Below are 24,803 nucleotides of genomic sequence, written 5' to 3' on the forward strand. Positions count from 1 at the left end.
TTGCTACAGGTGTTGTGTCTTGTTGTGTTCAACTTATGACATGACCTTTCTTCCACCCGACTTGACCAACTTATGACCTTTCTTCCACCAGACCTGACCAACTTATGACCTGACCTTTCTTCCACCAGACCTGACCAACTTATGACCTTTCTTCCCCCAGACCTGACCAACTTATGACCTGACCTTTCTTCCACCAGATCTGACCAACTTATGACCTTTCTTCCCCCAGACCTGACCAACTTCCCCCCACCAGAAACACCAGATGATGATGCTGTCCTGGACTTCACCCAACTGTCCAGCTGTCCACCTCCTGTCTTCACGTCACATTCTTCCCTGGCCAGCCTCAACTCAAGTCATGCAGGTGATGTATTTTTTAGATCCTCAAATAGTTGATCAGCTGATTCCATTGGTCAGCTGATTCTGTTGGTCAGCTGATTCTATTGGTCAGCTAATTTGTTAACTGTTTTAGCTTATCATAGGACAGCCTTGAATGAAAGCTTACATTTTTAACAAGACGTGAATGTTGCTGTTGATAAATGTGACCGAGCATAAAACAAAAGACCATCAAATATCTGCAGCATCAAACCACAACAAACTACCACCACCATCTGAAACACCACCACCATCTAAATCACCAGCACCATCTGAAACACCACCACTATCTAAACCATGACCACCATCCAAAAACACGACCACCATCTAAAAATACCACCACCATCTAAAAACACCACCACCATCTAAAAACATGACCACCATCTAAAAACATGACCACCATCTAAAAACACGACCACCATCTAAAAATACCACCACCATCTAAAAACACCACCACCATCTAAAAACATGACCACCATCTAAAAACATGACCACCATCTAAAAACATGACCACCATCTAAAAACACAGCCCTCTAAGTCCCCAGCCTGAAGTGTGTCCTGTTTCAGGTCCAGCAGTACTGACCAGCCTCCCGCCAAAGTTCCCTGGTCCAGCCAGCCGTCTAGAGAGATCTGCCAGTATCGGGGACTGCCCAGACTTCCTGGATGACGACATTGATGCTCTCATCGCTCAGTTCACTATCCCCCCACCACCATCCTCCACCCCTGCGTCACATGACCCTGCCTCACGCGTCACCGCTGACTCATCTCAAGACGACCTGACGCATCTGATCATTCCACCCCCACCCTCCATGTTGGCTGCAGCTTCAGATGACATTCCTTTATCTGTGGTCAGTCCTGACTCCACGACAAAACCTGCGTCAGATTCTCATAGGAAAAAAATGAGAAACTTCACCAGACATAAACGCTCGTCATCACTGGATATAAAAACTTTACCAAGTTCCAACCAACAACTGGACCCTAAGAGCAGGAGTGTCTCGCTGGACACCAACCAGAACAATGTTGGCCACCTACAGCCTCAGTCTGATCTCAGCATGGCAACTGGCCATCTGTCAGCTGGCCATGTGACCGCTGGCCATGTGACAGCTGCTGACATGACAGGTGACTCCCCGGCCACCGTGTCACAAAGACTGGCCACCCTGCTACAATCCCTGCCCAGCTTCCCCTCACAGCCCCCACCTCGCATGGCTCGTAGCTCCTCAGTAGACTTCGGCTCGCTAGATTTCAGAGCCTCTCCTTTCAAGTCAATGACAAACTTGTCCGGGCCAAACTCCCAGCCCAGCAATGGAACAAATTCTGGGACTTCCTCCTTGAGGGTCAAAAGCTCTTCCAGACACAGGAGCAGCAGTTTCGATCCCATGTCTGCTCAGGTCATCTCGACCTTACGAGGCCGATCCAATTCCGAGTCGCTGACCTCTGACCCAGGTGCCAAGTCTGGCACCAAGTCTGGCAGCAAGCAGCTCGAGGACAAGGGCTCCGGCAGCTCTGAGAGTTTTGCCGCCCTCAAGGCTAAGCTCAGGGACTACAGGGACTCTCTCCTCAACAAGACCAAGTCAAGTGCCTCCAGGAAAAGCTCAGAAGGGACGCACGGCGAGAAGTCTTCTCTCAGGAGGTCAAACTCTTTCAGTAAACTGTTCAGGCGAGGCTCAAAGGGTGAAGGTGACATGACGTCAGAGAAGACAAACAGTGACAGCAACTGGCAGCTGAAGGAGGCCAAGTCAGTGCCAAATGGTGACGTCAGCCCAGAAATGACGTCAGAGAAACGTGTACCTGTCGTCAGAGACCCTCTAGGCTTAAGTCGACCTTCCCTGCGACCAGTCACTAATTCTATTTTAAACCAAGTAAGTTGGATCTGGTTTGATATTTATTTCTCCATTACTTTTATAATTTGAATATCTAATGTCTGTGTACACTACATACCCTAACCAGCATTCATTTTTATTTTTTTAACATGGCTGTACCAGCTATACTCTTCCATTTTGTTTGTTTCATACATTTGATGCTGCCCCATATGGGTATACTTTTTTATTTTCAGATTTTCTTTTTTAATGATTAAAAACTTTTTACAAATATTTATGCAAAACAAAATATTCTGTGCAGTAATTTCGTCTTTTTTTTAAGTATATAAGTCAGTAAATATCATTGAAAAAATAAAAAAATGGACTGTATTTACTTGATAATTAAAATGTAAACAGGCTATTAAGTGTATAAAGCTAGATGTCTGTCGAATGTGGACCTAATTTAATCCTATATTTTATCCAATGGCTCTTATACTTCCTCATTAGCATGGAAATATATCTTCCATTTTATTTTACTTTGCTAAAAATTACTGTTGCTCCCCAAACTTAGTATAAGCAGTGTTGGATTGTGTGTGATCCAGTGTACAGTGTAGATTTTTGTCAAAAACTAAGGGAGTTAAGATTTCATTTTCTTGGTTATCTACCTTTTATATTACAACAGAACACAAAAAACCTTGTAATATTTTGTCAACAGCACTATAAGTTGCTATAACATTTACCTCCTGCACTGTGACTATAATGAACATTATACTTGTACAAATCATTTCATTGAATTAATGTCTGCTAAATGTGATCAACCATTGTCTTTATTTCAGTGAAAGCTGTTCTCTACTCAGGTATTTCTCACTACCCTACCTTAGCATTGCATGCAGGCTTGGCTTATGGTTGCTTTATGGTGCCTCATTCTGTTGACTGTCGTAATTTTAGATCCTCTATAATAGCTTACAATGACGGGACTTCACTCAATATTTGGCAATTAGTTGAACCTATTCCAGGGCAGTAACTCATGTGTCTCAATCATTTTAAGAGTTGTCCTTCCTATCTCACAACTAGGCCTGTAGAGAGAACGCCTATCTGGCATAGCTTGTATCTGAAGAAGAAAACCTGACCATTGGTTTGGTCAGCACATCCGCTTTGGTTTCCTTAATGTGGTTTAGATACGCCATACACACTCAAACCAGTGATTCGAACTCGAGACTATCGGGTTAGCAGTCGTAAGCTCTACTATCCGACCACGCCGTTTTGGAAGTCTGTATGAGTAATTCTTGCATGGAAGTCTGTATGAGTAATTCTTGCATGGAAGTCTGTATGGGTAATTCTTGCATGAAATTCGATGTGATGTTTCAGTGTAGCGGATTCACTCCTTAATCTGATAAATTAGTAATTCACTCTACAACTTTGTTTCACTGTCCAACTTTGTTTCACTATCCAACATTGAATCACCGCTAGCTGTATATTTTTGTCTTCGTCCTTCACCATTTACACCGTAATGCCCCTTACATCACCACGCCTTTACAACGCCACGCCCCATACACCATCACGCCCACACTCCACCACGCCCCTTACACCACCATGCCCCTTACACCACCACGCCCACACTCCACCACGCCCCACACACCACCATGCCCCTTACACCACCACGCCCCTTACACCACCACGCCCACACTCCACCACGCCCCTTACACCACCACGCCCACACTCCACCACGCTCCTTAGACCACCATGCCCCATACACCACCACGCCCCATACACCACCACGCCCCTTACACCACCACGCCCCTTACACCACCACGCCCCATACACCACCACGCCCCTTACACCACCACGCCCCATACACCACCACGCCCCTTACACCACTACGCCCCATACACCACCACGTCCCACATACCACCACGCCCCTTACACCACCACACCCTTTACACCACCACGCCCCTTACACCACCACGTCCCACATACCACCACGCCCTTACACCACCACACCCCTTACACCACCACACCACCACACCCCTTACACCACCACGTCCCACATACCACCACGCCCCTTACACCACCACACCCTTTACACCACCACGCCCCTTACACCACCACGTCCCACATACCACCACGCCCCTTACACCACCATGCCCCTGACACCACCACGCCCCCCCCCCCCCCCCCCCCCACCTATCATCTACTGTATCATAAATTGTGGGTCCCAACAAGTGCCCACATCTTACAGATGGAAAAAAAATGTCTGCCGTCTGCTGTTTATGTGAAAAAAAATTCCTTGGGAGGAACAAGATTTGGCTAGATTTACCAGCTCTATGAAAATATAGGCACGTTTTTAACCCTTAGTGATTTTTATGGGGATCTTAACTGAACAGCCCTGAGAATAGCTTTCTATGTTCAATGTCCTTTCACTCTTTATTTGACTTGAATAGTCTACGTATGTTGTATGGCGTCAGTATTTACCCAATAGATCTTGATGTTAGCTAGGTCAAGTCATGTGACAGTTTCTGTCTAAAAAAAGACACGAAAGGTCACAGGTCAGGAAGGCGACAGCAAGTCTGGTGCTGGGAGAATGTGGTAGAGAGCGACAACATCAAATCACATCAGTCTGTTGACATTCTTAGCTCACTCAAACCAGGTTTTCTTGACTCAAGTCATGAGGTTTTCTTGACTTAAACCATGAGTTTCTTTTAACCTCCTGTGCCTGTGTTTATGTCAGTCAAATGGATGACTTCCTTAATAAAACTATAATTAGCTCTACTGTAAAAAGTGTGTGTGTATGTCCAATGAAAAGATATGTGCTGAATTTGTCCTCATAAAACCTGGGGTGTTGTCTGAGTTTATTTCTGTCACACCACACACTGTATACACACACAGTAAACGCACACATACTTATACCTACAGCCACACAGTTCCCACACACACACACACACACACACACACACAGTGTAACACACACATTTATATCTTATAGCTCTAGTGTTGCCATATAAAAAAAAACTTTCCACTTAGCGGTCGTAAATTCTTTGAATGTTATGTCACGACGTCCTATGAATCCATTCACCCTGCCCCGCCCACCAGCCCCCCATCCAGCACCCACCAGCCCGCATCCAGCGCCCGCTGTTACCACCAGCCCGCCCCCGCAGTTGTGGCAGTGATTGAAGTCAACACCGTGTCATAAACCAGGGGTTCTCAACCCACAGGTGTGTCCCACGTCAGGCCCGTGGTAGACCAACACTATAGGGTTAGAAGAGATACAAGAAATTTTAAATAGGATGAAATGACATAAAAGTCTCTAGATTCACCCACTGTCAGATGTAAGAATCAGAGGATCTGCTACCTGTCCTCTATAAGAACCTGCTACCTGTCCTCTATAAGAACCTGCTACCTGTCCTCTATAAGAACCAGCTACCTGTCCTCTATAAGAACCTGCTACCTGTCCTCTATAAGAACCAGCTACCTGTCCTCTATAAGAACCAGCTACCTGTCCTCTATAAGAACCAGCTACCTGTCCTCTATAAGAACCAGCTACCTGTCCTCTATAAGAACCTGCTACCTGTCCTCTATAAGAACCTCTACCTGTCCTCTATAAGAACCTGCTACCTGTCCTCTATAAGAACCAGCTACCTGTCCTCTATAAGAACCTGCTACCTGTCCTCTATAAGAACCTCTACCTGTCCTCTATAAGAACCAGCTACCTGTCCTCTATAAGAACCTGCTACCTGTCCCCTACCTGTTTAAGAACCGTTGACGTGTTATCTGTCATGTTCTGCTTGACTAGTTCCTGCCTCTGTGTCTGTGTGTGTGTGTGTGTGTATGTCTGTCTGTCTGTGTGTGCACTTCTTGGGATGACGACTGACGTCTAGCAGGTGACAAAATGTTCAGAAAGGTAAGGTTTGGTTTCTTTAGTTTTAACCCGATGAAATGTTTACTTTATATCTCGCCACTGTCCAAGTGGTTAATTTAGCCGAGTTAAGATTTGCTGTAAACAAAAAATATTTCTGAGTCTGCCCATGGATTATGTTTGTTTTGAAGCAGGCCTGAACAGCGGCGACACAGTAGTGGGCACGGCCCTATGTTGATTGGGGGGGGGGATGTCATAACCGTTTTATTTCCGTTTTGAGATTACAAAATACTTGTGTTTATAATGTCATTCTTTTCTTTGATTTAATTTTCTTCCTTGTTGACATTTTTTAAAGATTGAATTTATTGAGTTACTTCCCCTTGTGCTGCATGTTATTTTTGCTTTATAGGAATCGTGAAATAGAAGTAAAATAATGTCAATTGAAGCTCAGATAACCCATTCTTTTAAAATAATGTCAACAGAAGCTCAGATAAAAACATTCTTTGACATACCTGCCCTTGTGATCTACACATGTGTTGCTGACATTATGACATACACCCCTAGATGACATAAACACAACCCTAGATGACACAAACACAACCTTAGATGAGACACACCCCTAGATGACACAACCACAACCTTAGATGACATAAACACACCCCTACATAATATAAACACACCCCTAGATGACATAAACACACCCCTGTAAATTTAGCTTACAGCAATCTGTACTGTAACAAAAAATTCTATGTTGGGCTGTAGATTTCTATGTTAATGTTACATGTCTGTGTCTACTCTATGCTCAGCACTTGTCCTTACAATACTCTAAGGCCTAAGGTGTTGTCCTAATGCATCTGTTGCTTGAAATTATAAATTTACAAAACTGATCAAAAGCAACATTAAAAATCAATTTTTAGAACATAATTTTAATGATGTTTTAATGTTATTTATCAATTTAAGAAATTTCATCTTAAATGTTGATTAAAATATTTTTTACTACTTGCACTGTTTTTTTCTTTTAATTTATGATCCCATCAGTAAAATATGTTCACACTTTTTCAACTTTTATTTTCCTGCAGTCGAAGTCGCGCAAGAATGGGCCACTGAAGGCCCTACCTGCTGAGGCCAGCACCAAGACGAAGAAATCTTCTAAAGACGACATCGCCATGGGGCAGGTCAGGGAGAAACTCAAGGCCAACCCGTACGCCACCATCAAGATGTGGCGGCCAGTCTCCATGTCCAGCAACAGCTGGGACCGCCACCCCCTGGGGGAGGAGACCAACTTTGACTTCCTGCGTCACGATTCGGACACTGACCTCAACAAGGGGAGGCTCCCCGTCACTGGTCACGTGATGAGCACCGACAAGCTCACCGCTGATTTACAGCGTAAAAAACTTGCGGGGGAGTGGAACTCTTCTGATGAAGGTCAAGGTAACAGCAACCACAGCTTGTCGGACTGGGTGGCCCAGGGGGAGGAGCCGCTCTATGCTAACATTGACATCCCGGTGGATTATATGGCCGAGCCTAGCAGCCAACCCCAGGCCACAAGGGTCAGCAGCCAACCCCAGGCCACTAGGGTCAGCAGCCAACCCCAGGCCACGAGAGTCAATGCCCCACCCACCAACCAGACCACGAGAGTCAATGCCCCGCCCACATCAACCAACACAAACCTAACCATCCAACAAAAAAGCTTGCAGTTGGTCAGTGATGGCGCCACCAGCTCCATCCGAGAGGTCCTCTCCCACAGGTACACCCACACAGGAAGTGACGTAGACCTCGCTGCCAGAGATATTGACCGGCTGGTAGCAGACCTGAGGCTGACCTTAGACACACTCAAAGGCTCGCGTATAGACAAGAACCCGACCCAGCTGTCAATGTGTGTCACGGAGCTCCAGACCCAGACCCAGACCTTCATCCTCAACTCCAAGAACTTGGTGGCCAGTGCCAGCAAGAGCAGGGACGACTTGGCCAAACAGCTGGACGTGGCCATGCACACACTGGCCTTGCTCTTCCTCCACGGCCAGGCCACCATGCTGATGGTCAAAGCTTCGGTCAGCGCGGAACAACTCGGGCATCAGATCATTCGGGCAGCCAACTCGTTCAAGTCCACCGTCATGGCCGCCAGCTCCGCGGTGGGGCGGGCAGTGGAGGACCCCAACACCAAGTACCTGGTCAAGCAGTCCATCAACCTGGTCCAGATGCTCTCAGCGCTGGTCAAGTCGGTCAAGGACATTCAGCAGGGGAACACTGGGGCTAACCAGAGTTGAAACAGGCGTACCACAGTTTGGTCTAGTACGGGGGTAAGGTAATAAGATCTGGGGGTAATGACAATGTGGGTTACTTGATCCTAATGTCCTACTGCAGTTATTTGATGATGGTGTGGAATACCTGTGGGGTAATTGAGAGGGGACTAATGTCCTGCTTGACTAATGGGGCAATGATTGATCATATTTAAAACATTTTTATTCCATCTATTCACACCAGACACTAGCATTTGATCCATACCAACAAGATTGTAGCTTTAGATAAGATTATTTTCTACAGTCCCATAGCACTAATAGAAAAAGTATTTTAATGGGTAGATCAAGCCATACACTGGTACCTGGCAGCAATTGGCCATCATTCTGGTCATGTGACTTGTATGTCACACTCTAAGCAGGGGGGGGGGGGGGGGTGCATCACTATATTGTCATCTTGGGTTTAGTGTTTTTGTCATTGATCAAGTTCCCATCATGCCTTGGGTTACTTAACCCTGTCTGGTGGAGGAAAATGTAGCAAGACAAGACAGGTAGAAAGTCTAAGACACACACAGCTAGGTCTGGTCAGTTTGATCAGTGACCTGCACAAAGGTCAAAGTTCATGTAAACTTCTTACATAAGTTCAAGTTTATTTTAGCATGTATCTCACTGTTTATTTTCTGTCATTTTTCATCACTCACTTTTCTGAGTGCACTGGATACTATTTGTAACAGCTGCTTAATTTAATTAGGTATAGTTTAAAAAACATTTGATTAATTATTTGTCAGTCACTAGTAGTAGCTGATTATTAGTTTTATACTGTCTGCCACTAGCTTGAGCTGTCTGCCACTAGCTTGAGCTGTCTGCCACTAGCTTCAGCTGTCTGCCACTAGCTTCAGCTGTCTGCAACTAGCTTGCAGCTGTCTGCCACTAGCTTCAGCTGTCTGCCACTAGCTTCAGCTGTCTGCCACTAGCTTGAGCTGTGTGCCACTAGATCTACCACGAGGAACTGAATCAGTCCCATAATTCTCCCATAGAGGCCTACATGTAACAAACTACTTGTACTGTTGGCTTCTAATCAGTTGATGTCTCTAATTTATTTTTTGTTGTTGTACTGCACTTGATCATGGCTTAAATGTCTCAGTTATCATCATGTTCAATTGTATGGATACCTGCTGGACTGACCACTGACGTCACATGGTACCTGACCATTGATGTCACATGGCACCTGACCATTGATGTCACATAGTACCTGACCATTGACGTCACATGGTACCTGACCACTGACATCACATGGTACCTGACCACTGACGTCACATGGTACCTGACCATTGATGTCACGTGGTACCTGACCACTGACGTCACGTGTTACCTGACCATTGATGTCACGTGGTACCTGACCATTGATGTCTCAGTGTTGAGGTGACCCTGTGAACTGGTCATCTAGAGTCCTTGATGTTCCCATGATTTGTTGTATCAGAAAGATTGTGATTGTAAACATCTGTGATACATAATGCCACTTTACTTAAATGTGGGAGAAATACTTGCCATGGAAAATTGAATGTGGGAGAAATATTTGTCATGGAAAATTGAATGTGGGAGAAATATTTGCCATGGAAAATTGAATGTGGGAGGAATATTTGCCATGGAAAATTGAATGTGGGAGAAATACTTCCGATGTATGGCATCCTGAATGAGAAAGATTTTGTTTGCCAGATATCTTATTTAAGTTATTATCAATGCATATAGGTGTACTTATTTTCTCTTTAAAAAATATCTTACTGATTTGATTCAAATGTGTGTATGTAATCTTATAACCCAGGTCCTTAACCTTCATTCAATAATCAGACAACTTGTATACAGAGATGGGAATTAAATACTTTATTCACTTACCTCACATTATCTCATTAAAAAAGGCAAATTATCTCATTAACAAAGCCAATACAAAGCATTTAGGTATCTAGGATAAGAATGCTTTGAACATTGCGTGCTTCCATACATGACCCATATGTTGACCCAGTCAATGCTCTATGTATGAAGTTACTGTATATATGTACATAGACATATGTATCCAAACATAGCTGAATGGTATTCTATTAATATTTACAATGAAATGTATGTTATTTAATTAATTTATTGAACAATTAAACTTACACCTGCTACTTGTATTGTGTCTTGCTATCATTATTTCAAGTTATGGCTGTTGGTGGATAAAGTTATAGCTATTGGTGGATACAGTTATGGCTGATCCACCTGTTGTGAAGCCAGAAGACAACAGACTGGACTACACAAGCTTGCCCTATATTCTGAGAGTTTAGACTGTAGGGATGTGGGATTTGTTTAATAAACCCAGCATTAAGAAACAATGAAATTCTCTGCCTGTGATATTTTATTTTCTTCACATTACTGTAGGGTTGAATTTAATTATTGTTACTTTTATAATCCCTGATTGTAATTCAGTAATTACTGTAATTAGTGTAATCATGTAAAAAAAAATGCTAAGTATTTGTAAGTATTTTATTATACACAAGAATATAATTATAGTACAATGAAAATCAAATATATGAGTATGAGCTATTTTTGTTACTAACTGAGCTATGTTTGGTACTAAATGAGCTGTTTTTTATAAGTCAGAAGTTATATTTAAAGATCACAGAAAAAGCTTTGATGATAAAACTGTTCCCTACTTGACCACTGTCCACTCTGGTCAAGACTTGACCACTCCATACACTTTAGAATATTTAGAACTTTGAGGCTTCACATCTGGCCTTGACCTCTGGGGTGACCTGGGTTTGGTCTGAAAAAAACAAAAGCAGGTCAGTTGTAAGCATGAGATTGACATACATTTTTTGTTCACTGGCTAAACAGAACAATTGGCATTTAGCTCAAGCAGTTGTGAATATTAGTTTTCAATATCATTGAAAGACAGCACTCCTATTTCTTTAAAATAATATTACTAAAAATATTAAAACACTGATCACTAGGATTTATTATGACCCCAGGGGTATGAAGCTCAGAGCCCTGGATTTAAAACATGAGACCTCTGAGTCCCAGTGTAAAAAAACTGAGACCTTTGCAGGTGTCAGTGTGTACTAACACTAAATTAAATCTAATTAGTTATTAACGGAACTGATAAAAGTACTGTTTAAACAACTTATTCTAGGTACCAATCAACTAAATGGTGTACAAATAAGACTCCTCAGCCCATCCCCCCCCCTCCTTTTGATGTGGGCCCCCTCACCAGGTGCAGGGCCCCTGGCTTGACGACATCTGGATCATCGTGCATCTCAAAGTCTCGCTGCAGTCTGTAGCTGGTGGTAGAGGAACTCTTTGGGGCGCAGAAGTCACGTGACTTGACTTTGTCGTCATCAAACTTGCGCTCAGAGAGACTCAACACAACCTGCTTCATCACTGCCATTTCCTGGCAAGACAACAACGTGAGAACAACAGGTGAAAAACATGTGAACAACAGGTGAACAATATGTGAACAATATGTGAACAATGTGTAAACAACGTGTGAACAATGTGTAAACAACATGTGAATCACATGTGAACAACATGTAAACAATATGTGAACAACGTATGAACAATGTGTGAACAAAGTGTAAACAACATGTGAACAATGTGCAAACAACATGTCAACAACATGTGAACAATGTGTGAACAATGTTTGAACAACATGTGAACAATGTGTAAACAACATGTCAACATGTGAACAACATGTAAACAACATGTGAACAATGTGTAAACAACATGTGAACAACATGTAAACAACATGTGAACAATGTGTAAACAACATGTGAACAACATGTGAACATGTCAACAACATGTGAACAAAGTGAGAACAACATGAGAACAACATAGGAATTTCTGTCTCCTCCAGATCTTATTAAATAAATAAAACCTACCAGACATGGTAAAAAACAAACTTACTTCTTTTTGATTCAGCAGCCTTTCCAAATCTAAACTCATTTGGTTCTGTGTGCGAGCTAAGTCATCTCTTTCTTTCTCCAGTTTTCTGTCAACACATTATCCATATGATGGGTCACAATTTTAGTTCTCTTTTAATTTTGTTATTTTAAAAAAAAACATTAACTGGTATTAAACCATACCAAATAAATTATAAATGCAAATATGTAAACAGAAAAAATCTGTATTGTGAAAAAGCAAGCTCAAATTCTGCATAACATAATTGAAAAATTCAGTTTAAACTGAAGATTACAGATGTACAAAGGGGAAAGGTTAGAAAATAAAAAGCTAACTTAATGTGTTCTTTTTTATCACTATCATGAGGGGGAAAACTAGTTTATGGAGAAAAATTTAAAAAAAAACCAACCAGACTTCCTCCTCCAAAACTTTAGAAAACAAAACAGACCTGACTTAAAATATAAACCTGACTTAGAAAACAAACCTAACCTGACTTTAAAAACAAACCTAACCTGACTTCCTCCTCGAGAACATTGATGACAGCCATCTGTTTCTCTATCTGGCCATCCCTGGCCTTGATGGACTGTATGAGGTAGCTGTAGGGCTGATGGGACTGTTCCAACAAGCTGTTGGTCGACTCCACCTGTACAACACACGGTGGAACTTAAGGTGGCAGGCTCATTTTTTTATTTTAAGCTTAATTAATTACCCATGTAATAGTGCAGCTATTATTTAATTTAAATATTCTGAATAACTAGTCCAACATGTTTATAGTTTTAATGTCACTGACTCACAGCCAGCAAAAATCTTCTCTAGACATTAGTCTGTTCAACCTTAAACTGAACAAAAGAAAACTCACCTCCTTGATAAGTGAATTGATTTTATTTTTGTCCTCTTGAATTTCCCTTCTCAATCCAGTATTTGTTTTCTCCAGTTGTAGAACTCTTCTGGCTAAATGAACACTAAAAAGGAAAATGTTTCAAAACTACTAACAAAAAAAAAAAACCTTAAAATTCCATTTACAATACAGTAATGAAAGGTAATAAAGGGAGAGCACTAAAAATGTCTCTCCCCCACCCCCTAAATTCCACATTGTAATAAAATGTGAATGACAGACTGACCTCTGCTGCATTCTCCTCTTGGCAGTACTTGCCACATTGGCACCATAGCCATAGGAAAACAAAACTTTTTCAGCATCTTTTTCATCTTCAACTGGATGATGGGAAATAATTCATTTACTCATGTTTAAGTCAATATTTACACACATCAAAACTTTAGGCTTAAGTTAATCTGAATAGAGTGTATTAAAAAACTCACTAGAAAACCAAGAAACATTTTTACTACCTTCAGCTGCCTGCATTACTACAGCATCAAGGTCCTGCTCCAACTTTTCGTACGCTTCAAGTTTGGCTTTCTTCTCAGAGATTGCTGTTTCAAGCTCTACTACTTTTTTTTCAAAAGAAGTTTGAAGTGCATAATATTCTTTTGTTAAAACCTAAATCATGAGAACAGAAAAGACATCAGGTAGGGGTATCAAGAGAACCAATTATCTAAAATAAATACTCTCAACAAAAATAAACGATGTTAATCCGCTAAATTATAAACAAAACAAATAATGTGAATCTAGTAAATTATACAACAACAAAAAAGTTACTTCTTGTTTTTTCTGCAACTTTTCTATTTCCAAATTGGCATGTGACAGGTTGGCTACAGTCTCACTGTGGATCATTTGTGTTCTTTCTGCCTCAAACATTTTAATCTTCAGCTCATTCTGTATCTCAGACAGTCGGCTCTCTGAGGTTGTTTGTAGCTGTCTGAATCTAAAGACAGGACAGTTGTTTGTAGCTGTCTGAATCTAAAGACAGGACAGTAGTTTGTAGCTGTCTGAATCTAAAGACAGGACAGTCGCTTTTAGCTGTCTGAATCTAAAGACAGGGCTGTTGCTTTTAGCTGTCTGAATCTAAAGACAGGACAGTTGTTGTCAGCTAACACAGGACAGTAGGACAATTACCAGCTGAAGATTACAGAAAACAGAAAACAACAAAAAATGTACAAAGTTTACTCTGATAAAAGCTGTTCAAATTTCGTGTTTGTCTCCCTTTCTGTCCCCAAAGCTCTGTCCCTCTCAGACAAGGCCAGGTCTCTGGCTTCTCTCAAGTTCCTGGGGAACATAGGAACAATTGTTGGGGAACATAGGAACAATTGTTGGGGAACATAGCAGGAACAATTGTTGGGGAACATAGCAGGAACAATTGTCATTGGGGAACATAGCAGGAACAATTGTTGGGGAACATAGCAGGAACAATTGTCATATTTTAACATAGCAGGAACAATTGTCATTTTTTAACATTGCAGTAACAATTATGTTTTGCGTTTGATCATTGTAGTAATATCATGTTTTTAATATTGTAATAACTAAAAATCATCATAGTTGATTTATAGTAACACAGAATACTAATAATTGTTAATAAAGGTGAAACTAAGTGACAGAAAAAAAAACCAAGAATTGTAAAATATTTGTAGTGGACTTGCTGCCATGATGGTTAGCTGCTTGCGTTTCTCTAAATGTTTGCTACTGTGTTTATGTAGTGAGGTGTTGTTTGCTACTGTGTTTATGTAGTGAAGTGTTGTGTATGTGATAATGTGTGACCAGAAAAAATGTGTACCTGTTTTCCCTTTCGTACATCTCTCTGGTAGAAGTTCGCAACCTGTCAATCTCTCCATTGGTTCGCACTCGAATCTGTTCCAGCTCTTCTTTCAACTTATTTTCATAATCTGATTTGTACTGGTCCCTGAAACAAACATTCCAATGATTTAGTCCAAACATACGGATAATCAATTCTTAAATCAATTGTAACTATTTTGCTTTGAAGCAGATGTAGGAAACATACTCCTAAATTAAAGAAAGAGTTGACTAAATTACCTTGAGGCAACATATTTCTCGTACACTTAATTACCTTGAGACAACATATTTCTCGTACAATAAATTACCTTGAGGCAACATATTTCTCGTACACTTAATTACCTTGAGGCAACATATGTCTCATACACTAAATTACCTTGAGGCAACATATCTCTCATACACTAAATTACCTTGAGGCAACATATTTCTCGTACACTAAATTACCTTGAGGCAACATATTTCTCGTACACAAAATTACCTTGAGGCAACATATTTCTCGTACATCTCCTCCCTGGCCAGTTTTGCATCTTCCAGTTGACGTGTCAGCTGTTGCAACCGTTCTTCCCCATATGCCAGTTTGTGTGTGACCTCGGAGTACTGACGTGTCAGGTAGTCCTTGTCTTGTTTTAGCAGAGCTATTGTTTGCTTTGATGCTGAGAGCTGGGGACAAGGAAACAAATAATAAACTGATTAAATGAGCATGGTCACTTTGGAAAAATCAGTGATTGATTATTTACTTCAAAATGAGACCACATGCACTTAATAATGATGGAAGACTTGAAAGCTGTACCACACAAGTTTCACATGACTACTTACATCTGAGCTGAGCTCATCTCTCTCCTTCTGTAGACAGGCAAAAGATGCCTCCAGTGTGACTAGCTGTCTGGCGGACTCCATGTGATCTTTCTCAAAGAAATCTCTTTCACTGGGATACATGTATTTTAATAAGCCGACAGTTTCAACTAAAGCATTTACATAGAGGTGATAACAAATGGCTACTAAAAGCATAGATGGGAAAGCATGTAAGTTCAGACACAAAGATTAAAGTTTCAATCAATATAATATGCCATCCAGACACTAGGGAGAATATTTCACTAAATGACTACTCACTTTTTAACTTTGTCATAATTTTCAACCCTGTAATCATCCAGCTTAAGTTTACTTGACGTTTCCACATGTTCCGTCATAATTTTCTGGTACCTGACCCGCAGCTCACCATGAGCCTGCCTCTCCTCTTCCAACTTCTGCAAGATAAAAATTGGTCACTCGTTGATTTCAGCGTTGGAAATAAGTATCAATCTAAACAGTTATATTTTAGTAACACTGTGGGAATAAGTTTGCAATTTTTAATCTAACCTTCTGAAAGTCCAGCAAATCTCTAGACATGACAGCCACTTCCTCCTCCAATGTTTTGTTTTGTAGCCTCACTTGTGAGATCTCTGTTTGAAGGGGTTTTGTTGCCTCGTATAAACGCATCTGGAACAATAGCCAGCAATTGCTTTTATAATTATCTAAAAGAAATGTATACATACTAAGCTAAAAATATATCAGGTACATACTAAACTAACAATTGTTTCACTCTGTAGCTGAAATCTTAGTGGCTTTAATCTTTAACACAGCAACCCAAGGATCATCTTAAGGTGTTTATACTGAAAAAATACCCAACTTTTCTCATACAATTAAAAATTAGACTAAAGTATACAAAAAACTCACAGCAACAAACTCTCTCAGAGATAAGTCTTCTTCAGAAATAGAGCGAAGCTGGAAGAAACGCTCCTCAGATAGACTTAAGTCTCTGAGAGATCTTCTAACATCTCCAGCCTTTTCTTGCAGCCTTTCATTGGTTGCTTCAAGCTGTTGCTGCCTGGCACGAACAGCATCTAACTCTCGCTTGATGAGTTCTTGACGCTTACGTGCCTCTTCAGACTGAATGTGAAGTTCAGATTCAAGTCTGGCCTAAAATCAAATAAATCAAGTTGTAAGTTAAATTTTATTTAAAACTGTATTTGAGTATTTGGGATTAAAGAATAAAAATATAGCCTAGTTATTATTTTATGTGCTCTGTTTTTAATGTATTAATAGCCTAACAACTTGGTCTAAGGAGTGGGATACGGCTATATTCTATAATTATACTATAATACTTGGATGTCCAAACAGTGAGTGGAAATAATTTTTATAATTATGTAAATAATGTGTAGTAAATACAAGGCATGATAGCTTTTTTTCACTGACTTATCATAGCAGTAACTTCTAGCAATCTTAAAATTCTAACATAAAACAATCTAGATTAGTAAGAACTAAAACAAAACAAAAAAGTCAATTCAATCAATTGCATTTGTGACTTGATTGATTCTTCGGTAATCTATCGTTTTGGGTACGTAAAATCGCCCGCGACTAGTAATGTGAAAAACAGGTGACTCCTTAAATTTTAATAATTATTTCACATTTTGAGGAGGATTTATGTTTTGAAAAATACAAAAATGTTTCCTTCTTTCATTTATGTACCTGTTTTTAAACAATTGAATTAAAACTTTTCAGTAATAAATGAAGACTAGCGATATTTCCAACAGATGCAACCATGCTCATTTACTATAGCAGCCATCTTGTTTAAGTTTTTTTTTTATAGCGGATATAGCGCGAGACAGGCGGAAGTCACTCTATTTTACAAATGGCTGCTGTTTATATAGCAAATCTTGCTCGCAAACACTGCTGTTTAAAGTTAATTTCTGGCATATATTGATATATTTAGCCATTGATTTAGGTTTATTATTCATTTATCTATAATATTTGACACAAATATATCACAATATACTTCTACTAAAGCCTTGACAATGAGGTAACTTTTTCGTACATTAATAGCCGCGGGCGATTTTACGTACCCAAAACGATAGATTACCGATTCTTCTTACTTGCAAAATCTGTTTTTGATGTGTTATATCATGTAGTCGTTCTTCAAGCTCCTCGGTTTGTTGCAAATGTTCGACTTTCATATTTTCAAGTGCTAGATTCTTCTGTGAAAGTTCAATTTTAAGTAGCTGCATATCGTGTATCATTTGTTTACGTTCTATTAAATGTTTTGTGATGTGTTTCTTCTTGTTTCGAATTTCCCCATCACTATGGTCTGGAGACATTGTAATATCTGTTGGCATACTTGTTTCGATACTATAATCTTCTGACTCCACCTCTTCAAAAGTTTTAGATAAATCTTTGCCTGCCATTTTAATTTTCCGTGAGTCCCGAGCGAACGATCGTCCGCAGGGAAATCTTTTCACTTTTCAGATCACCTGTCAGAATGTTTTGAATGGCGAAGAAAGCATCCGGGCGTTCATCCGGGTAACCTGTTACTCAGTGAGGGAGATATTATTGTAAATTTAAAAAAAAAAACACGTACTTAAAAAGTATTTATTTTAAATATTTCAAAATACGCTTTGTAACGGTCTTTCCAACCACACCAAGATTATTGGTATTTTTTAAAATCAATTTTTGTTCGTTTTATTTAGACCTACAGCGTTTAAATTTTGAAAAATGTAGCTTCTCTTTTCTTGTCCAAACTGCTGGATAAAGTCTACAGATCTAATGTACATTCTAGATATCATTATTTTATTATTATCATCAACAAAAAAAGTTTTTATTCGGAACACAACTTAATTAGACTAATGTACTTCTGTTTGGTTTTTTTTTTGTTGTTGTTGGGTTTTTTTCGTGACACATCATTGATCTATAATTTTGTTTTTGTTTTTTTCTCTGGCGAAGCTGTTGGTAAGGGGTCGATCATAAACAACGTCTGCTCCTAACTGGACAGGGAAATTCGGACTTCAGTGACGACGTGCCCGCGACGAAGAGGGTGGAGTTTCAGAAAGTGTTTCTTTTTTCTCCGGGGGGGGGGGGCTAAATTTTCTTGGGGGGGGGGGGGACGTCGACACTGGTAAGGGGTCATCCATAAATGACGTCACGCTTTTTTGGACGATTTTTACCTCCCCCCTCCCCTCCGTCACACGTCGTCACAAAAAGCCAGACCCCCCCTAAAATGACGTCACACCTCAGCCTACAACCCCCCTCAATTTTTTTTAAACAGCTATATTTTCCAAAATCTTGTCTGAACTCTGTCAAAATAGAGTATTTTTTAATCAATTGTTATTACAATTTATTAAAACAGGTTTCTAAAACGCAAAATAGCGTCTAAAATTCGTTTTCTAACATTGCTTTTTTATAATGCAAAAGTGTGACGTCACACCATCTAACCCCCCTCCTCCCCCTCACCACACACCGTCACGAAATTGCGGACCCCCCCCCTCCCCTCTACCAGTGGCGTGCAGAGGGGGGGGCGGACGGGGCCCAGGCCCCGGGCATCCACCACTGGGGGGCATCCAGCGGAGGTAAAAAAAAAAAAAATAATTAATTAATTAATTTTTTTTTTTTTTTTTTTTTTTTTTTTTTTTTTTTTTTTTTTTTAGTAATTTAAAAACTGTTGTGATATGTCGTGTCATGGTGTCATCGTAACTTTCCTTATGTTTTGCGATCTCACTCAAAAAAATTGTAACACTCAATCGTCTGTCAGCCGTTTTAACATTACACTGTCCGTATGGCAAAACTTATATAGAATCAGCGGGCATCAATGAAGGGTAGTCCTACGGAAGTCAATGATATTCCATTAATAAATGTGTGTCATATTTATTTAGTATAGTGTAGGGGCATCGTTTAGAGTACTTGTGACCAAGTTATTCCCATGCACTGTAAGGGCATCTTTAAAGTAATATGCGCGTATTCGTTATACTCATTTTCAAGGACATCCGTCGAGTAATTAAATCATATTTATTTTTATACACTATAGGGGCATCTTTAAAGTAATTATTCGTATATTCATTATAATATATTTTATGAGCATTTACTAATATGCCCACTTCACTTTATAATACATTTTAAAGGCATCCATACAGTAAGTATGCCCATCTTCATTTTATATATTGTAGGGGCATCTTAAAAGTAATTAAGCTTATATTCATGTATTACACTCGAAGGACATGCAACAGTAATTACACCAATCATCGTTGTTAACATTGGGGGCATCTCTAAAGCTATTTTTTAATGTACTTCTTCATTATTATCCATTTTAAGGGCATCCAAAGGGTAATTATGCCCATATTATTATTATAAATTTTTGGGGCATCTTTGGTGAAATATATGGCCATTTGCAGTGTAATAACTTTTTTTGTTAAATTGTATGGGCAGCATTCAGTGGCGTAGCTAGGATTTTCGGTCCCCTATGCAAAAATTAACAATGTAAATAATGTTAGTCGCCCGTCCTCCCCCACACTGAATGCCACTGCCTGTACACTAAGAAAGGACTTGGGGCCTTTTTTAAATTAAATTATTTCTACAGTAGAAAAAAAAACTTGATTTCATTAATTTTAAAAAAATTATTTATATAAAATAAATATCAAAATTCCAATGTAAAAGTTTTAACTTTTTAAAAGAAGGAAAATGGCCCCTATTTGCCTTGGGCCCCTATGCCTTGCTTACTCTAGCTTTACGGTAGCTAAGCCACTGGCAGCCATTAGAATATATTTTTTTTCATGCATTATATAAGCATACTTAAGAATAAGAATGCCCATATAATGTTTTTGATACACATTAGCGACAATCTTAAGAATACGAATCAACATATTGTTTTCGATAAATTGTAATGATCTCATTCAGAATAATTGCGCCCATATTGATTTTTACAAATAGGAAGAGCATGCTTTAAGTAGTGTTAAAGTTAAAGTTTTTAACTCTGAGTAGAGCTTTCTTTAAAGTAATTGGGAGCACATGCAGAGCCAGTTTTATTTCAGTTAATAGTAGAGCTATCTATAGAGTTATTGAGCCCATAATGATGTAATGAAATGTTGGGATGCGGTGTGGGTTTTTAGGCTATGGAAGCCGTTAGTGGATTATCCCCCACCTGAACTAGACAGACGTATTTGGGTGTTAAATTTGTGAAAACGCGTCCAAGCCCAGGGAGGGTCTGACATAGCATAGTGGATTTTTAAACACAGTCCGATGTAGAAATGTTTTTTTAAACTGGCAGCTTTAGGGGTCATCCATTTATGATGTCCACACGGGGGGGGGGGGTCCGAAAAAATTGACTTTTGTGGACGCGTGTGGACAGGGGGAGGGAGGGGGTTGGCCCAATGTGGACGTCCACACATTAAATCTAACATTATTTTTGGTAGTGTGAAAGAAAAATATTTCCTAGCGAAGCTAAAGTTCAACTATCCTATCTCTCTGGCCCTTTAACCACCCAGCTTGGGTCTATGCCCTGGCTTAACCTGGAATACAATAAGATATCCAATTACAAGTTTCCCCACATTTGCATCCCAGGTCAAATACCAGGCGACCACTTCTCTAGGTAGGCGGGGTCATCCCAGTTCAGTTGTGAGACGGGAGAGGGGTGGAGGGGGGGGGGGGGGGTTAGCACGCTGTCCCTGTTCAGGTGTGGGACACGAAGGACAATAAAACACATTTGTACCAGTATTTGTAATACTATATACACTCAGAGTATATACACACTTAATGCAGTAGCTTGAGTAATAGTGGAAGAAGATTATGCAAAAACTTATAGTCAGTGTGGACGTCCACGGGATGGGGGGGGGGGGGGGGGTCCGTCAAAAGTGGACGTTTGTGGACAGGGAAGAGGGGGGGGGGGGCGGTCCAAAATCCCAAAAATGTGTGGACGTCATAAATGGATGACCCCTTAGCCAACCAAGGTACACTTCTGTTATATTCAAGGTTAAGATAGTTTCAGAGTATCTAGCTAGCATCACCCATCTCTTTAAAGAGTTGACGTTTTGACCAAGTGGTTTAGAGAGAAAAATCTGAAACATCTCTAGTTCAATGCACACTCTCACCTGTATTAGTTACACTATAGGAATTCCTAAACAGGCCAAGAGAGAAACATCCCATTAATAAAGGCGTATCTGACGCCCTAATTGCAGACACGGACAGCGTTTTTGTCCCTGCGGTCCCGGGTGGTAATACAATACCGGATGAGACTCTTTTGCAGTGCATCACAGCCCCCCCCCCCTCCCCACCACGACCCGTCCCGCAATTGTCTTCCCCCCCCCCCCTTCTCCCAAGTTCCAACCATTCATTCCATTTGGATTTAGCTGGCTGTAGTCAACGTTTTCATCTCAATTAAGATAAGTACATTTTTTTAAATAAATGATATATATATATATATATATATATATATATATATATATATATATATATATATATAAGTATTTATGGGGGGCATCTTCCGCTTGATTTTGCCCCGGGCATCTACATAGGTCTGCACGCCACTGCCCTCTACGAGTGTGACGTCATTTATGGACGACCCCTAATGGTATATATATATATATATATATATATATATATATATATATATATATATATATATATATATATATATATATATATATATTAAAAAGTAGGCCTATATATGATTATGAAAGTATATATTTTCTTTATTAATTATATTGTCATCATCTTAATCTATTTTCTATAAGTTGATTATACTTTGAACAGCTTGATTTATTTATTTATTTTATTTTATTTTTTGAGGATTAATTCAATATTCAAAGATTGGTTAGTGGGTAATAAAGATCTCGAAATAAATAAAATGAAACTTTGTTTGATAGGCCTAGGCCTAGACACGATATCCATGACAACATTCTCTTACTTCATGTTGACGTTGTAAGCTATTTTATGATTAGTTGATCGCTATTATTTAGGATTTTTTCTGCCAATTAAAAAGTTGTTTAAAATTAGAATAACGGAAGTCCCTAAAACTGTTCTAAAATTTCGAAACGAAACGAAGTAGCAACATACCTTTCTTGTTTATATGTGAAACGCAGAATTGCTAAAATTATAATAATTTAATAATAAACTCAAAGGTTTGTCTTTTTTCTTAAATCAACAGTTTACTGCCATCTATTTTTGTTGTGAGTCGCACCGTCATCTTTTTACACTATTACATTTAGATCTAGATTCTAGATATTACTTAAGCCTTAATTTAATTAAGTTAATTACTATAATTAGGCCTAATAATAATTAATTATTAATTAGGCCTGGCCTAAGCTAATTTTAATTAAAATTAATTATAGTTTAGTTTAGTAATTTAATTACTAAACTATAATTTTAATTAAAATTACTAATTACTAAATTAGTAAGTGATAGTAAGCTATTGTGATTTTAGAAGTTAGAAAGAATAAAAAAGAATGTCTGGAGTTGTATGAAATGAAAATGTTCAGTACAGTTGAGTACAGTCAATCATAATCAGAGTATTGAAAGTAATTAGGCAAGCAATCATCAACAATGAAATAGGAACGATGATGATCTCATTCCTCAAGTTGACTTAGATTTTTTTAATATATGCCCTATAGATCTAAGTAAAGTAGGCCTATACTGGATCTACTAGTACTTTTATACTTTAGACTAGATAGATCATAGAGAGTCTAGAATATCTAGTGAGGAATCAAAGGGAAGCTGAGCTTAAAACTGAGAAAATTGTGCTGTGAAACAAACAAAATGTCATTTTTTTTTCTCAGATTTATTACTAATTTCAAGAATGGCCAACCCCTTAGAGAATCATCTGCTGCAAGCCACAAAGATGATAGAAAGTCAGCTAGATGCTGAAATTGAGCGTCTTGAGAAATTGGACGATGATGACTTAGAAGTTTTACGCCAACGTCGGTTGGATGCCATGAAGAAGGCAGCCACCCAAAAACAGGAATGGCTGGCAGCAGGACATGGAGAGTACAGTGAAGTGGCAGATGAGAAAGAATTTTTTGATGCTTGTAAAAAAAGCAAAAAGGTGGTTTGTCATTTTTACAGAGACTCCACATTCAGGTGTAAGATAGTAGACAAACATCTCACAGAAATAGCTAGCAAACATATTGAAACTAAATTCATTAAAATAGATGCTGAGCGAAGTAAATTTTTGGTTGAAAGATTGAGAATTAAAGTGATCCCCACAATCTGTTTAGCTAAGGATGGTAAGACTGTCGACTACATTGTTGGCTTTGATGAGCTGGGTGGTGTGGATGACTTCCCAGTTGAAATGCTAGAGTGGAGGTTAGGTCGTAGTGACATGATTTCATACCAGGGTGACCTTCTCGAGCCCCCAACATTTGGGAAACAGAGCGCAAAGTCCAGAAAAATATTTGGAAAGCCAAGCAAAACAAAGAATGTTAGAGATGATGGTAACAGTGACAGTGATGATGAAGATTGGTAGTCACATGTGATACTAGCACCTGCATATAACACATTTTTCTCAAACACACTGACAAGTAATGTTGATCTTCCAGCTGAAAGAGAAATGTGATTTTTTTTTAATGTCTATAAGTTCTTATTCTATATAATTTGTGGTGGGAGACCAACTGTGAATATATTTTCACATTTATTATGTATACAAAAAAAATTAAAGCATACTAATAATCTCAATTCTCAGTACAGTAAAATATGAACGGTATAATATTTGTCTGGTCCCTTAGATTATGGCCCATATTACAGCTTATTTTTTTAGGCCTCTTTGGCTTTTCCTGCCTAAAATTTATGTATGCTTTAAAAGCTTATGACAGAATTTTGTTAGGTTTATTATGTTGAAATTTGTATCAGCTTACTGCAAGTTGTACACACATTTACTATTTATACATTTTTTATCTTATGAAATTAAATTCTATTCAGTGTGTGCCCACTTGTGTTGAGGTTATTTGTTTTTAAAGTCAGCATTGTTGTGTATTTTTATTTTATTTAATTACACCTTTTTTGGTTAAGGTGAGGATCAGTTCTTGTAATGTTTTTGTTCAAGTTCAAGATAAGCTTATTTAATTTTAATATGTGTATCTAAAAAAAAGATACACAAATTGTAAAATGCCAACAAAAAAAAGTTTTTATGCATTTTTCAATATTAC

At 39.3% G+C, this 24,803-nt stretch overlaps 3 protein-coding genes across 4 annotated transcripts in view; 2 read left to right on the forward strand and 1 right to left on the reverse strand.

Annotated features, from left to right (window-relative positions):
- Window positions 1–7,583, forward strand: part of LOC131935096 (uncharacterized) — a 164,302-nt gene extending 156,719 nt beyond the window's left edge. For both annotated transcript variants that reach the window (XM_059291411.1, XM_059291412.1), the window contains exons 19-22: window positions 230–361; window positions 940–2,231; window positions 3,005–3,025; window positions 7,101–7,583. In XM_059291411.1, the coding sequence (XP_059147394.1) occupies window positions 230–361; window positions 940–2,231; window positions 3,005–3,007 (1,427 nt within the window). In that variant the 3' untranslated portion in view covers window positions 3,008–3,025; window positions 7,101–7,583. The remainder of the gene's footprint in view (window positions 1–229; window positions 362–939; window positions 2,232–3,004; window positions 3,026–7,100) is intronic.
- A 3,101-nt stretch (window positions 7,584–10,684) lies between these two features.
- On the reverse strand, window positions 10,685–22,612 carry LOC131935097 (progesterone-induced-blocking factor 1). The gene is made up of 17 exons (XM_059291413.1): window positions 22,571–22,612; window positions 17,778–18,206; window positions 16,582–16,824; window positions 16,225–16,344; window positions 15,979–16,112; window positions 15,685–15,793; window positions 15,347–15,528; window positions 14,852–14,977; window positions 14,248–14,346; window positions 13,840–14,005; window positions 13,530–13,680; window positions 13,307–13,397; window positions 13,045–13,147; window positions 12,698–12,828; window positions 12,192–12,276; window positions 11,500–11,679; window positions 10,685–11,055 (listed from the first exon to the last, which is right to left on the reverse strand). Exons 2-17 carry the CDS (start codon window positions 18,084–18,086, stop codon window positions 10,966–10,968), a joined length of 2,319 nt encoding a protein of 772 aa, XP_059147396.1. The 5' UTR covers window positions 18,087–18,206; window positions 22,571–22,612; the 3' UTR covers window positions 10,685–10,965.
- Window positions 22,613–22,665: 53 nt separating this feature from the next.
- On the forward strand, window positions 22,666–24,580 carry LOC131935098 (thioredoxin domain-containing protein 9). The gene is made up of 2 exons (XM_059291415.1): window positions 22,666–22,784; window positions 23,439–24,580. Exon 2 carries the CDS (start codon window positions 23,459–23,461, stop codon window positions 24,122–24,124), a length of 666 nt encoding a protein of 221 aa, XP_059147398.1. The 5' UTR covers window positions 22,666–22,784; window positions 23,439–23,458; the 3' UTR covers window positions 24,125–24,580.
- Window positions 24,581–24,803: the final 223 nt, after the last annotated feature.

Source organism: Physella acuta, unplaced genomic scaffold (assembly GCF_028476545.2).
Source record: "Physella acuta isolate Inbredline_101_S28 unplaced genomic scaffold, ASM2847654v3 ptg000131l, whole genome shotgun sequence".
Lineage (NCBI taxonomy): Eukaryota > Metazoa > Mollusca > Gastropoda > Physidae > Physella > Physella acuta.